Genomic DNA, 13649 nt, shown 5'->3' with positions numbered 1-13649 from the left:
TGAATAGCTTTTTATATGCTGCATTGTCCTGCAATTCAACAATTTATTATTTAACTAGGCAAGTCAGTTAAGAACAAATTCTTATTTACAATGATGGCCTACCCTGCCCAAACGACGCTGGGCCAATTGTGCGCCACATCAACATCTAAAATGCACGAGACATCTTTTCCAATTTTAAATCCCATTTTTATTCAAATAACTTTCTGACAACAGAACAAATAATGAAAACAAGCAACTTAACCTCAACCCACATTTGGCAGTATTATCTTAACTCTTGCGCTGCAACATGTATCACTGGCTTTAGACTTCGAACATAAGTATAAGGCTTCAGATCCCAACAATCAATGAGACTGGATGAATTATCATGAAAAACACTTTCAGGGCAATTTAAGGTCTACTGAGTTGACAAAAGTAGAAAAATATAATAGTTTGGCATTTCACTTTTAACCCTGGGTGGGATAAGGCTAATTTATACAATCGTATTACAAATTAAGAATATTGTGAATTTAAGGCAACGTGTAAGTGATTTATAGGCTTTTTTAATTTTTTTTTATCAGTGCTTTTCCCAATTTCATCAAGTGCCTTTAAAATGGTTCCTAAATTCAAACCTCAGAGGACTCATCAAAAGGGTAGCCACAAACACATTGAAGTGGTGTTCTATACCAACAGTCTTTACAATACACAACACCGCAGTACCTGCATAGTTTGCAAGGGGGCCTTGGGCACCCCAACCCACTTGAGCAGACATCCAACATGAGCATCTTGTGCTTTCTCTGGCACATCTCCAACATTTTACAGGCTCTAGTGTGGAAGACCTTGCAGGTGAGGCAGGTAACCTCAGGGTCTGGATTGGCAGTGTTGCAACAGTCATGAAAAGGAATGGGCTGAGGGGTAAGGCTTCTTGCTTCAAAAACATCAAGTGGAGGGCAGAACTCTCTCTTATCCTCATAGAGTAACACACCTCCCTCGCCAGGACTTCCTAGCCGTGGTGATAATCCACTGCTCTCTCTCTGCTCCTGTAGGATTTCATCACCATCAATATGTTTTACTTCATGACCCTCGTCTTTGCACCTCTCCAATATGCGGCAGTTCAAGCTACGTAAGATATTGCAATTCTTGCAATGATGGATGCAAGGGCTAGGGTAGCACTTGATGCAGCTGCAGAACCGACTGCCCCCTCGAGACACAGGGGGGGCATTCCCTGATGCTTTTGCAGACAGCAAGTGTGAATCCCCCTTATCTGACCCTGACATGGCCAACTCTTTATTTGGACTTTCCCTTTGCTTGTGGGTTGGGGTGTTTCTGGTTGGTGCTAATGATGGGGTCTTAATCAACTGGCAGTTCAGTGAGGAGACACAGATATTCTCTCTTTGAGAGGAAAGCTCTCTCGTGTACACCCTTCTTGGTGAATAGAGAGGATCTCTGACTAACCCAACTTCTTTATACCCATTAAACTCATCATCTGTGTACAAATCCAAGTCTGCCTCTATAGTAGATGACTCCAGAAAATCCTCTTCCTGTGGTATAGTCTCCAACCTTCTCTTGCTGTTGTCCAGTGCTATCTGCAGGCTGTGACCTTTCTGCCTCTCCTGTACCAGGTTGATCTCCCACTCCACCCCTCTGCCCTGGGGTCCTATGGCAGACAGCAGTAAGCGACACTCACAACGTGCAGCGAAGAAAGCACAGGACAGGCGGAGAAGGGTGTCCACTGGGAGGGCTGGGGAACACAGCCTAAGCTCTTCACATAGTCTGGCCTCTGAAGCCTGGTACCCAAGCAACCCAAACAAATCGGCCACCTGCTGCATGGACAGCGCCGGCTTGATGTAATGTGTGAACATGCCTGAGAACATCTATAAAAGGAGGAAGGTTGTATTGTTATTGAAATGTAGGAACAGAACAAATTATATTTCTGGACAAAGTCACACATTTGAAGCCAAAACAGCATTCATGATGAGATTATACATTGCTGATGAGCACTCCACCAATATACAGGTAATTTCCTAAATAAAGGGAACACTTGAGTAAATTATACAAAGTATATTGAAAGCAGGTGCTTCCACACAGGTGTGGTTCCTGAGTTAATTAAGCAATTAAAACATCCCATCATGCTAAGGGTCATGTATAAAAATTACCAGTTGCCCATTATTTTGGCTAGCATGCTAGAAGAGAACTCAGTGACTTAGAAAGAGGGGTCTCAAAGGAGCATATGGAGTTTAAAAGGGTTGTATGTGTGTCTCGGTCACCAGATCTCAACCCAATTGAACACAACCCAATTTATCACAGCTGGAGCACTGCCTGGAGTCAACAAAACACCCAATTATGGAATTTCTCATGGAAGAATGGTGTCGCATCCCTCCAGTATAGTTCCAAACACTTGTAGAATCTGTGCCAAGGTGCATTGAAGCTGTTCTGGCAGCTCATGGAGGCCCAATGCCCCATCAACACACTATGTTGGCATTTCCTTCATTTTCACAGTTACCAGTATATTCCCCAAATTAGCATACCTTTACCACTCTGTATTCCTTTCTCCAGGGACACAAGTACAGGTTGAGGGATGCCAGTTCCAGCACTTCAAAGGCTCTAGCCAGCCCCTTCAATCCGACTCCTTGTGCTGTCTGAAGCGAGTCCTCCATTACACTGAGGGGGTCCAGTCCCAAGGAATGTGTGTCCTGGGCACAGTCCCCCATCAGCAGTCCCTCTACCTCCTTAATCAGTTCCTCATCTCTGCATACTAGGTTCCAGTCACCCTGCTCAATCCGGTGCTCCAAACTGACCCGGTACAGTTCCACCAGATCCCTGGCTTTCTTCCCAGGGACAGTCATCTCAGCTACATAGAAAAAAAACAACAAAGACAAAATAATCAATGAAAGGCCTTGACTGAACTCTACTGCAACTGGAATCATTTGACCTAGCTATTGTTTTTAGAAATTAAGTCTGATTATCACATATACATCCCAGAAGAATGGTCCCATAACATTCAGTCATTACATTAGGGATGAAAATGTCGCCCTCCCTAAAGTGAAAGCGAAAGTGACCTGAAGACAGCGCGTTATAAATATTCGACCAAATGTTACAACTTTTACTTGCGTTACAAGTCAGCAGTAACGTTAACGTAAAAAAAAAACTGTGTTAAAAAACAAAACTAAAAAAACAAAGCCAGTTAACTAGCTACTTAGCTAGCTAGCTTTTGCGCACCTTGCTGGGCTCGGTCAATGACACCAGCACGCCCGTACAATTTTGCTGACACTATGTTTAAAGAAATAATTTTAGCTATGAAATTCAAGCACACGACTCCATCGTCCACTTACTGGCGCGTTTTGGCAACTACGTTAGCTAGCCAGACAGCTAGCTATACGCTAAGTAATATAGCTTACTAGCTAAGTAGCTAAATAATGCAAACATATGAAACCCAGTTGCTAACAAACAAAAAAAACTCACCAACACTTTCTATGTGGTGGGACCTTTCCCTAAACCATCACAAATGCAAGGAACACTGCTATAAAAATTGACGAGCGTGATTTGAACCAAACCCTTAGTTCTGAAAAATAAACCCCGTCACGTGTCACACTAAAAGTGTTGGGGCCTTCGATTTAGCTCGCCCGCCAGCCCGGCGTATGGTTTGACAAAATAAGAACATTCAAATTACCAAACCATTCAATTGCGTATTTATTTTTTCTTAATATACAGCAATATAAATATTCAAAATACAGCAAGAGAGTGAGGAGTCTGTGACTATGAATATACATCTACGAATTCAACAGGCTGCTTTGAGCTCATCCTAAATCTGTTTTCCTCCACCAGAGGGCGCGATATTCTATCGATGTTATCATTTATTCACTGACCACATTGACATGTATACTATTTACTGTGGTTTTTCACGGTCTGTGCAGGCTTAGTTGGGTATATCATGGGTGTTGTGCAGTCTATGGTGTTATGTCATGTTTTCATCTGATTTTCAAACAAATCACTTCAGAAAGTAGGCTACCTGCGCAGTTCGATCCACCATAATAATTCCATAATAATTTATTTTGCTGATACTCTTACTGGACCGTATAGCATACTGGATACTTTTTTAGACACGTTTCTGCTTATAATTTCCGACATTTGGTAGGCCATTTGTTTGTCAACCATAGTTAAATATATCTTCTCTTCTGTCATAACTTGTTGCGCTGGAAGACTAAATAAAGTAGTTCTTACCTTCTTAACGTCTTACTTCGATAGAATGAATACATGAACCTAGTTAACACCGGTAAAGTTGTCTGTTTCGTTTAGGGACGGGGGGGAACGCAATAACTCCAAAACAGTGTAAAGATTGGTCCTGTGTAAAATGTCCAATGTCATCAGTTTGACCGGTTTTAATTAAGGGAACGAAAAGCTGAGAAAACGATGAAACACGTTTCTGATAAGACTTAAGTTCATCTTGGGCGCATATGTTATGTGGTTGAAATACTGTCTGCTTCCATGACAGTGTCAAAGATAACATTACATGCTCCTTCACATTTTCTCAAGAGATGCTGAAAGAAAGAAATCATATTTCTCCACTCCTGTTCCCGAGACAAAATTAACATTTGTTGTATCATTTTACAGCAAGACATTCATACTTCTGCTGGATATAATATTACGCTACACGTCAGAGGTCGTAGGTCTACAGTCAGTGTCCAGATTTCAGTTACTATTTAATTTAACTCATATGAACTTAATTTAGGAATATTATGTTTATTCAAGGATAGAGCGATAATCCTGAACGGGATATCAAAGGTGCATGTAAACAGTTTATTCCGAATAAGACCCTAAGCGGGATATGAGCTACTATCCGGAATACTGTTTGCATGTAAATGTAGTCACTGTCGTTCTGAGAGAGAGACCAAATTAGTTAGGTTTTGTGGGTTGTTCTTTCACCTGATACGGGCGTGGCTTCAGTGACACTGGTAGAAGGGCGTAACTGTGGCCGCTATGATTTGTTTATTAAAGGTCCCGGGCGGTACAAAATGCTCTCCATAGACTCAGACTGTCAGCCTCATTAACACTGTTAATTTGTTCAGTCCTGTGGACCTATCCAGCATGTCAAACGCTGACAGAGTTGTGTTAGCTCTCGGTGGAGCAGGAACAGTGGGCTCTGGAATAGTTAAAGCACTCCTTGACAAAGGTAAGATGTCCTCATTGAGTTAGGGAGCATTTGGAGTCTGGGAACCGATACACCTGCGCCAAGACAATGCCTCTGCCCACGATCAATGGGCCGGATTAAGTGGTGCAATTAATCTAAAAGGTCCTGCGTGCAAAATATGTAAAATAGGCTATATATGAAGAGGTTAAATTGTATGCTATGTGCCATTTTACGCATGGATGTCGGCTGGATCAGCATGGCTCTGCTGGGAAGTTAGTTGATTTGTGCGTCTCTCAAGGTATATTGTTGGGTAATATATGAAAGAAACATGTTAGTAATTGAGACTGCGCGGAAAATAAGGATTATGGCGGTGTCAAGGTGGTTGTGATGAGTGCATCTGCGCGTAAAACAACCGGCATCCCCTTTACGCACATAATTCAAGGTGTGATTCTCTTAAGAATATCTGAAAACTTGACGTCATCTTGAGGTCTTAGAAATTGAAATCCAACTAGCAGTTAACATCAAGAATAATGTTAATATATAGTTTTTTTCTCGTCAATAGTGCTGGTAAAAAGGCTTAGGCTAGGCACAGGTTCGTCGGGAAGCAATAGATAATAAATGTATGGTTTGGATCAAAATGTCACGACGCTGAGTTAATTGATTGGTATTGCCCTTTTGAATGTACTTTTTGTTAGAGGGTATCATAATTTCAATCATGAATTTGTCTAAACACACAGTCATTCCTCAAGTGACAAGTTTTTTATTTATTTTTTATAGTATAGTAACATGACATTCTACAATGTTATATGAGTTAAAAATAAGAAAAACCATCTTCTGCAGTAAAATTGCCCTTTTGTTTGCCATGTGTCAGTCACATTTGATAATGACATGTCCTGATTGTGACTGTGTACTGTACTCGTTTTAAGGTTTCAAGGTGGCTGTCATCTCCAGAGACAACAGCAGGTTGGATAAACTCAGGGGGTTTGTTTCTCCCTCCACCAGAGACAACCTCACAACCCTAGTGGGGAATGTTGGTAATACGTCTTGTCAGAAACAATTTTACATAGACACATTTTACAAGTGAGAGTATTGTTGAAGGAATCCCATATCCCCAAAAGGTAGTGTACGGAAATACCTCTCAAACTCTGTTACTCTTTTTCTTAGGTTCAGAGGAGGGGGCAGAGGTGGTCAAGCAGGCCCTTCTGAAGTCTGTTGGCAAGGTGACAGACATTGTGTCATCTCTGGGTTTCAGCTGGTGGCAGGGTGGACCTCCACATAGCCAGACTCTGAAAGAACTACACTGGGTGAGTCCTCAACACAACTCACTGACTAATCCATGATCCAGAGTTGATATCATCACCATTATCTTTTAAGCTGCCATGACTTCCTTGTTTTTAAGCCTCACCCCAGTCTTCCTCTCTTTGCTGTCAGTTCCACATCTTTCTCGATTTTCCTCTCGTATTGAATTCGCCATCTCTCTCCCTCCTTTCTTCTCCGTATTAATCTATTATTTTCCTCATTCTTCTCATCCACCCATAGGTGATTGAGACATTGCTGTTCAGCACCTTTGTATCATGGAAGGTTTTCTTTCCACTGGTGAGAGATGACCCCAACTGCACTTACACCTTTATCACAGGTGAGTCTCCCACCTGGGCCCCTCCCAACAAGCGACATAAGCGGTCGCTTATGTCCCCCGGGGAACTCAGTCGGTGTCTCAATTTATTAGTGAGAGTAAGATTAGTAGAATACACCAGGTGCAATTTTGAAATGTGGTTGTGCATTAGCAGTTTTTCAGTTACGTCAGTCACTGACAGTCACTCAATTAGCCATGTCAGCTTACAATTTTTAGATTGGTAGTTAGTCTAACCAGCTATCTAAACTTGTAGTATTTATGGCCAAATTCCGACTGGGCACCCAGGGCACTTGCTAAGGGGCCCTAACCTCCGGGGGGCCCCCATTGATTTGTTTGTCATTCTCACTCAGATATCATATTAACATGGCATAAGTCATGGCAAAATGTGTTGAATTGTAGGAAATTAGCTTTAAAACGGCAAACAATCTCTCTGCCCCATTGCAAAATGAGTAGAATTGCATAAAATGTGTTATAAAGTTGCAACGTTTTCTCTCCGCCCCATGGCAAAATATGTAGAATTGTGGAAAATGTGCTTTAGCAGTCCAATTCAGTTGTTTTTATCTCAGTATCAAATCATTTCTGGTAACAATTAAGTACCTTACTGTGATTGATTTAAATTAAAATGGTAAAAAATAAACGCATAGCTTCTTAGCAAAAAGCAATTTCTCAAGAAAGAATTTTGCTAGGACTGTCTGGGAGTGGTCTAAGTGGGGAAGGGAAAACTGAAAATTAGCTGTTATTGGCAGAGGTTTGTAACTCTCTTTCTTATTGGTCAAAAAACTAGTTCACTGCGTGGTGATGTCACCATAGAAAGCCAAAACTCCATCCCACCAAAACAGGCAGTCTTTTCAAACAGCTCTTACACTAAAAGGGCATCATCATCATGTTCACAATTTCACAGTATTATTCCAACCTCATGTATAAATACACTACATGACCAAAAGTATGTGGACACCTGCTCGTCAAACATCTCATTCCAAAATTATGGGCATTAATATGGAGTTTGTCCCCCCCTTTGCTGCTTTAACAGCCTCCACTCTTCTGGGAAGGCTTTCTGCTAGATGTTGGAACATTGCTGCTGGGACTTACTTCCATTCAGCTTCAAAAGCATTAGTGAGGTTGGGCAATTAGGCTCGCAGTCGGTGTTTCAATTCATCCCAAAGGCGTTCGATAGGGTTGAGGTCAGGGTTCTGTACTGGCCAGTCAAGTTCTTCCACACCGATCTCGAAAAACCATTTTTGTATGGACCTCTCATTATGCACGGTGGCATTGTCATGCTGAAACAGGAAAGGGCCTTTCCCAAACGGTTGCCACAAAGTTGGAAGCACAGAATCGTCTAAAATGTAATTGTATGCTGTAGCGTCAAGATTTCCCTTCACTGGAACTAAGGGGCCTAGCCCAAACCATGAAAAACAGTTCCAGACCATTATTCCTCCTCCACCAAACCTTTCAGTTGGCACTATGCATTGGGGCAGGTAGCATTCTCCTGGCATCCGCCAAACCCAGATTTGTCTGTCAGACTGCCAGATGATGAAGCGTGATTCAGCACTCCAGAGAATGCGTTTCCACTGCTCCAGAATCCAATGGCGGCGAGCTTTACTCCACACCAACTGATGCTTGGCATTGCGCATGGTGATCTTAGGCTTGTGTGGCTGCTCGGCCATGGAAACCCATTTTATGTAGCTCCTGACAAACACTTATTGTGCTGATGTTGCTTCCAGAGGCAGTTTGGAAATCGGTAGTGAATGGTGCTTTATGCACTACGCACTTCAGCGGTCCCATTCTGTGAGCTTGTGTGGCCTACCACTTCGCGGCTGAGCCTCTGTTGCTCCTAGATGTTTCCACTTCACAATAACAGCACTTACAGTTGACCAGGGCAGCTCTAGCAGGGCAGAAATGTGACGAACTGACTTGTTGGAAAGGTGGCATATGACGGTGCCACGTTGAAAGTCACTGAGCTCTTCAGTAAGGCCACTCTACTGCCAATGTTTGTCTATGGAGATTGCATGGCGAGGGGCTCGATTGTATACACTTGTCAGCAACGAGTGTGGCTAAAATAGCTGAATCAACTAATTTTAAGTTGTCAACATACTTTTGTATATATAGTGTACAGTGCATTCAGACCTCTTGACTTTTGCCACATTTTGTTGTTACAGCCTTATTCTAAAATAGAGTAAATAGTTTTTATCTCTCGTCAATCTACACAAAATACCCATAATGACAAAGCAATTGCAGTTTTTTCAAATGTTTTCAACTATATAAAAAACAGAAATATTATATTTACATAAGTATTCAGACCCCTTTACTCAGTACTTTGTTGAAACACCTTTAGCAGCGATTACAGCCTTGAGTCTTCTTGGATATGACGCTACAAGGTTGGCACCCCTGTATTTGGAGAGTTTCTCCCATTCTTCTCTGCAGATCTTCTCAAGCTCTGTCAGGTTGGATGGGGAGTGTCGCTGCACAGCTATTTTCAGATCTCTCCAGAGATGTACGATCTGGTTAAAGTCTGGGCTCTGGCCGGGCCTCTCAAGGACATTCAGAGACTTTTCCCATAGCCACTCCTGCGTTGTCATGTTGGAAGGTGAACCTTCGCCCCAGTCTGAGGTCTTCAGTGCTCTGGAGCAGGTTTTCATCAAGTATCTCTCTGTACTTTTCTCCGTTCATCTTTCACTCGATCCTGACTAGTCTCCCAGTCCCTGCCGCTGAAAAACAGCCCCACAGCATGATGCTGCCACCACCATGCTTCACAGTGGGGATGGTGCCAGGTTTCCTCCAGACCTGACGCTTGGCATTCAGGCCAAAGAGTTCAATCTTGGTTTCATCAGACCAAAGAATCTTGTTTCTCATGGTCTGAGAGTCCTTTAGGTGCCTTTTGGCAAACAACAAGCAGGCTGTCATGTGCCTTTTACTGGAGTTGCTTCCGTCTTGCCACTCTACCATAAATGCCTGATTGGTGGAGTGCTGCAGAGATGATTGTCCTTCTGGAAGGTTGTCCCATCTCCACAGAGGAACTCTGGAGCTCTGTCAGAGTGACCACCGGGTTCTTGGTCAACTCGCTGACCAAGGCCCTTCCACGATTGCTCAGTTTGGCCGGGCGGCCAGCTCTTGGAAGAGTCTTGGTAGTTCCAAATTTCTTCCATTTAAGAATGATTGAGGCCACTGTGTTCTTGGGGACCTTCAATGCTGCAGACATGTTTTGGTACCCTTCCCCAGTTCTGTGCCTCGACACAATCCTGTCTCGGAGCTCTACAGACAATTCCTTCCACCTCATGGCTTGGGTTTTGCTTTAACATGCAATGACAACATTCAGACCTTATATAGACAGGTGTGTGCCTTTCCACCTCATGTCCAATCCATTGAATGTATCACAGGTGGACTCCAATCAAGTTGTAGTAACATTTAATGATGATCAATGGAAACGGGATGCATCCGAGCTCAATTTCGAAGGGTGCAAATACTTATGTAAACAAGGTATTTGTTTATTTTTTATACATTTAAAAACATTTCAGAACCTGTTTTCACTTTGTCATTATGGAGTATTGTGTGTAGATTGAGGGACATGTTTTATTTAATCCGTTTTAGAATAAGGCTGTAACGTAACAAAATGTGGAAAAAGGGAAGGGGTCTGAATATTTTCCGAATGCACTGAATATATAAAACACAGGAAAATCATGTTTTTGACTGCAATGGGCCTTTAAAACCGTAAAATCTTATGTACTCCCCATCACAAAATGTGTAGAATTGCAGGAAATTAACTTAAATTCTCCACTGTCAAAAGGGGGGGCACTCAAATATTTTGCCTCGAGGTAGGGGGCCCTCAACCAAATCTCGCTTAGGGCCCCCAAAAAAGCAGCCAGTACAGTAGTATATGTCCTTCTGAACATTCTGTGAAAGTGATTGGACCTTTTGCCAAGTTTGAGTGAGATGTGCAACACCTTGTTTTGAGGAACAACCTTCTTTTCCACTTGATATAATAAGGTTTTTCTCTTTGCACTTGCTGAGTATGACTTGAGTGTTATTTGGCAGTGATGTGTGCTGTGCCGCAGGTGGTGCTGGGGAGAAGCTGTTGATGCCAGGTACAGGGTTCCTGACTGTTGGCGCCGCCAGCACCCTGGCATTCTGTCAGGTATTACGAGAGGAGTACCCAGAAGTGCCCTGCAAACTCAACCAGGTTTGGCCAAGATCCATAACATAAAACTCCCATTGTTTGGTTAGATAGTTAGCTGGGGTATCAGTTGCAGTACTTGTCTCAAACTGCCCAAATAGCAATTGTTGATAAAAGTTGTCTGCAACATTGCGATCGTGAATACAACATTCCCTTGCCTTGTTTGCTGTTTCATATACCATAAATTGACTATCATTAATCAATGCCAACTGGCTTCCATTCTCTTGCTCTTTTAGGTAAAGATCAACACAGGTGTGGCCCCTCCAGAGCGCGTGGCTCCTGGTTACCTGAACCACCTGGACCTTGGTGAGGCCGTGGCCACATTGGTGGAGAGAAAGAACACCACCCACACCGTGTTCCCTGTCAACTGCCCGGCGGACTTAAAAACCGTCATTCTAGAGGGTAACCTTCAACGCTGCCCCTCTCTGCCATAAATCTCTGCAGATTATCAATACTATAGTGCTTGAGTCATTCCACATCCATTTTATTCTATAGTCAGTTCATGTGGTTGTTTTCTTTGCATGTCAAATTATATATCTGTAAGGAAAATGTCAATCTTTATGTGACTTCATACCAGCTTCTGCACAGTCCAGTGCACTGTTCCAGTGTTCATACACTAATAACAAGAACATAATGCTCCAATGGAACTGTGCAAGTGTTTACAAGTGTAGATTATCTATATGCACTCTGTTGGGAAAGTGCAGAATGACTCTAAGATGTAAGCATTTCACTGTTAGTCTACGCCTGTTGTTTACGAAGCATGTGACAAATAAAATGTGAGGCAGCAAAAGATGGCAGTACAGGGGCTTGGAACATTTGTGTCCCGTAGCGTGACTCTCTGTCCTGTTCACAGGCGCCCTCCACCCACCCCCTTCCCTCCCCTTTATCTGGGTCCAATTATCTGGGATGGCACATCCTTAAATAAACAATGCAGGGGATGAGGAGGTGGGAGGTCCCCCGGAGGTAAAGAAATATCACCGAGTGCATTGTTGTCTTTGTCTACTGTTCTGTTAATGGCATGCATGCTTTAGCAACAATAATGTATATTTGTCATGCTAATAAAGAAACCTGAATTGTGTCGAGGCAACACTGAGTGGGGGGAGGGAGGTGGGGGGGGCTTATGCAGTTAGGTCAGAGGTTGTTGGCCGTGGTTTTGTTTTGACCATGTTGGCTGACAGCTCAATTAGGCCAACTTTTAATGAGCAGCGGGTGAGAATCTGCCGGTCTCTCTCTCTCCATCACCCACACACAAACACATTAACACACAGTGCTTGACTTGGTGCCAGTACTGTTTATATTTAGGAACTCCACAATACTTTTGATCTAGTATTCTATAGAGGTACAGGAGCTCAAGCAGTAGAACACTTGAGGTGCCAGTACTCCGCTCCAGTGAGCTTCTGCCCAAGTCGAGCACTGTTTACACACATTCATGCCGATATACCCTCCTGTATGATGCCTTTTCTTATTCTAATAGGAAAAAATAACTGTCTTTTGTAGGGAGAGGAAGGACGGTGGTGGACTTACTAATTCTTACAAGGCAGATCATATCATGAATCAGCTTCTAAAAGAGGACAAGGCAGATCATATCATGAATCAGCTTCTAAAAGAGGACAAGGCAGATCATATCATGAATCAGCTTCTAAAAGAGGACAAGGCAGATCATATCATGAATCAGCTTCTAAAAGAGGACAAGGCAGATCATATCATGAATCAGCTTCTAAAAGAGGACAAGGCAGATCATATCATGAATCAGCTTCTAAAAGAGGACAAAGGGAGGAGGAAGAAGGGTGAGAAGGGATTTAAAAAATGTATTACAAAATTACAGAGAGATGTAACATCAGTATTTTAAGTGTTCAGTGGGTCACAGATCAGTCAAATAGGAGGGTCTCCCTCCTCACAAAGAGCACTATGCAGGTTGTATGGCACCTGACCTCATTTGACATATCACTAAGAGGCACTGAAGCTGTTGTAGAAAATAGTGTAGTTCTGCATTAAATAAAAGGAACCAGAGCAGACAGAAATACAGCTGTCTTTATATATAATTAAAGTAATTGAATAAGTACTGTAAAAAATTTAAATGCAAATGATGAATTGCACTAGTTAAGTTTAAGATATTATTGCCTGGGCTGGGCCTATACCTGATGTCATGGTAACAAGCAAGGTAGAACAGTTAAGAAGTAGGCATCACATTTCTTTTCTGGTTTCATAAAACATTGGACTGACCCATCCCACTTTAAAACACGTGAATCAGTTAAGGGATTGAAATATTAAAACAGACGGAAAAACAAATATGAGACCATGGCAGTATCATGCTCCCCTTGTAGCAAGTGCTTACCAAAGCTTAAGTTTTCAATTAAAAAAACCCACATGCCTCACATTCACAGGCCAAAATACACCACAACATACAGTCAGGCTGAGAGACAGACTGGCAGGCAACAGATTTACTTGATACATTCTGGGAAACTCTGAAAATAACATTTTGAACAAACACCTGCAAGTATTTGTGTTTCTTTGTTACAATGAATCTTAGTTACAATAATGTGGGTGGGTGTGTGTGTGGTCCGGTCCACATACGACAGACAGGGAAACAACTCTTGGAGTGGTGTGACGAAAGAGAGAGCAGAGGGATTTGTCTGTTTAATGCTGTATCTATTTAAAAAAAGGATGGTTATTTGGTGTTTTTGGAGACCTTTCTGCAGGCTTACACACTCCACAGACTTTAATCAAATGTGTGGCCAGCTCTG

The 13649-nt window shown here is 42.5% G+C and overlaps 2 protein-coding genes across 3 annotated transcripts; one reads left to right on the top strand and one right to left on the bottom strand.

Annotated features, from left to right (window-relative positions):
- Positions 1–164: 164 nt before the first annotated feature.
- On the bottom strand, positions 165–3600 carry spata2l (spermatogenesis associated 2-like). Its single transcript, XM_029696216.1, has 3 exons — positions 3439–3600; positions 2505–2827; positions 165–1850 (listed from the first exon to the last, which is right to left on the bottom strand). Exons 2-3 carry the CDS (start codon positions 2820–2822, stop codon positions 603–605), a joined length of 1566 nt encoding a protein of 521 aa, XP_029552076.1. The 5' UTR covers positions 2823–2827; positions 3439–3600; the 3' UTR covers positions 165–602.
- Positions 3601–4752: 1152 nt separating this feature from the next.
- On the top strand, positions 4753–11983 carry LOC115151892 (uncharacterized). Of its 2 annotated transcripts, XM_029696217.1 has the most exons (7): positions 4753–5146; positions 6031–6138; positions 6269–6408; positions 6644–6740; positions 10787–10911; positions 11142–11307; positions 11759–11983. In XM_029696217.1, the coding sequence occupies exons 1-7, from the start codon at positions 5062–5064 to the stop codon at positions 11824–11826; spliced, it is 789 nt and encodes a 262-aa protein (XP_029552077.1). In that variant the 5' UTR covers positions 4753–5061; the 3' UTR covers positions 11827–11983. The 2 variants fall into 2 exon arrangements, with proteins under 2 accessions (XP_029552077.1, XP_029552078.1); XM_029696218.1 differs by having other exon boundaries at positions 4754–5146; positions 11142–11983.
- The last annotated feature ends 1666 nt before the right edge of the window (positions 11984–13649 follow it).

The sequence above is a fragment of the Salmo trutta genome, chromosome 17, assembly GCF_901001165.1.
Source record: "Salmo trutta chromosome 17, fSalTru1.1, whole genome shotgun sequence".
In the NCBI taxonomy this organism is placed as follows: Eukaryota; Metazoa; Chordata; class Actinopteri; order Salmoniformes; family Salmonidae; genus Salmo; species Salmo trutta.
Note: the sequence above shows the minus strand (reverse complement) of the source record. Positions and strands in the feature narration are given on the sequence as shown.

What these genes read in the sequence shown, in the direction of transcription:
- spata2l (XM_029696216.1), bottom strand. Translation starts at nt 2,822, where the DNA reads ATGACTGTCCCTGGGAAGAAAGCCAGGGATCTGGTGGAACTGTACCGG. An exon ending in AGGAATACAGAGTGGTAAAG is followed by an intron (nt 1,851 to 2,504) that starts GTATGCTAATTT and finishes CTCCTTTTATAG; the next exon opens with ATGTTCTCAGGCATGTTCAC.
- LOC115151892 (XM_029696217.1), top strand. Translation starts at nt 5,062, where the DNA reads ATGTCAAACGCTGACAGAGTTGTGTTAGCTCTCGGTGGAGCAGGAACA. An exon ending in TAAAGCACTCCTTGACAAAG is followed by an intron (nt 5,147 to 6,030) that starts GTAAGATGTCCT and finishes ACTCGTTTTAAG; the next exon opens with GTTTCAAGGTGGCTGTCATC. An exon ending in AAAAACCGTCATTCTAGAGG is followed by an intron (nt 11,308 to 11,758) that starts GTAACCTTCAAC and finishes TCCTGTTCACAG; the next exon opens with GCGCCCTCCACCCACCCCCT.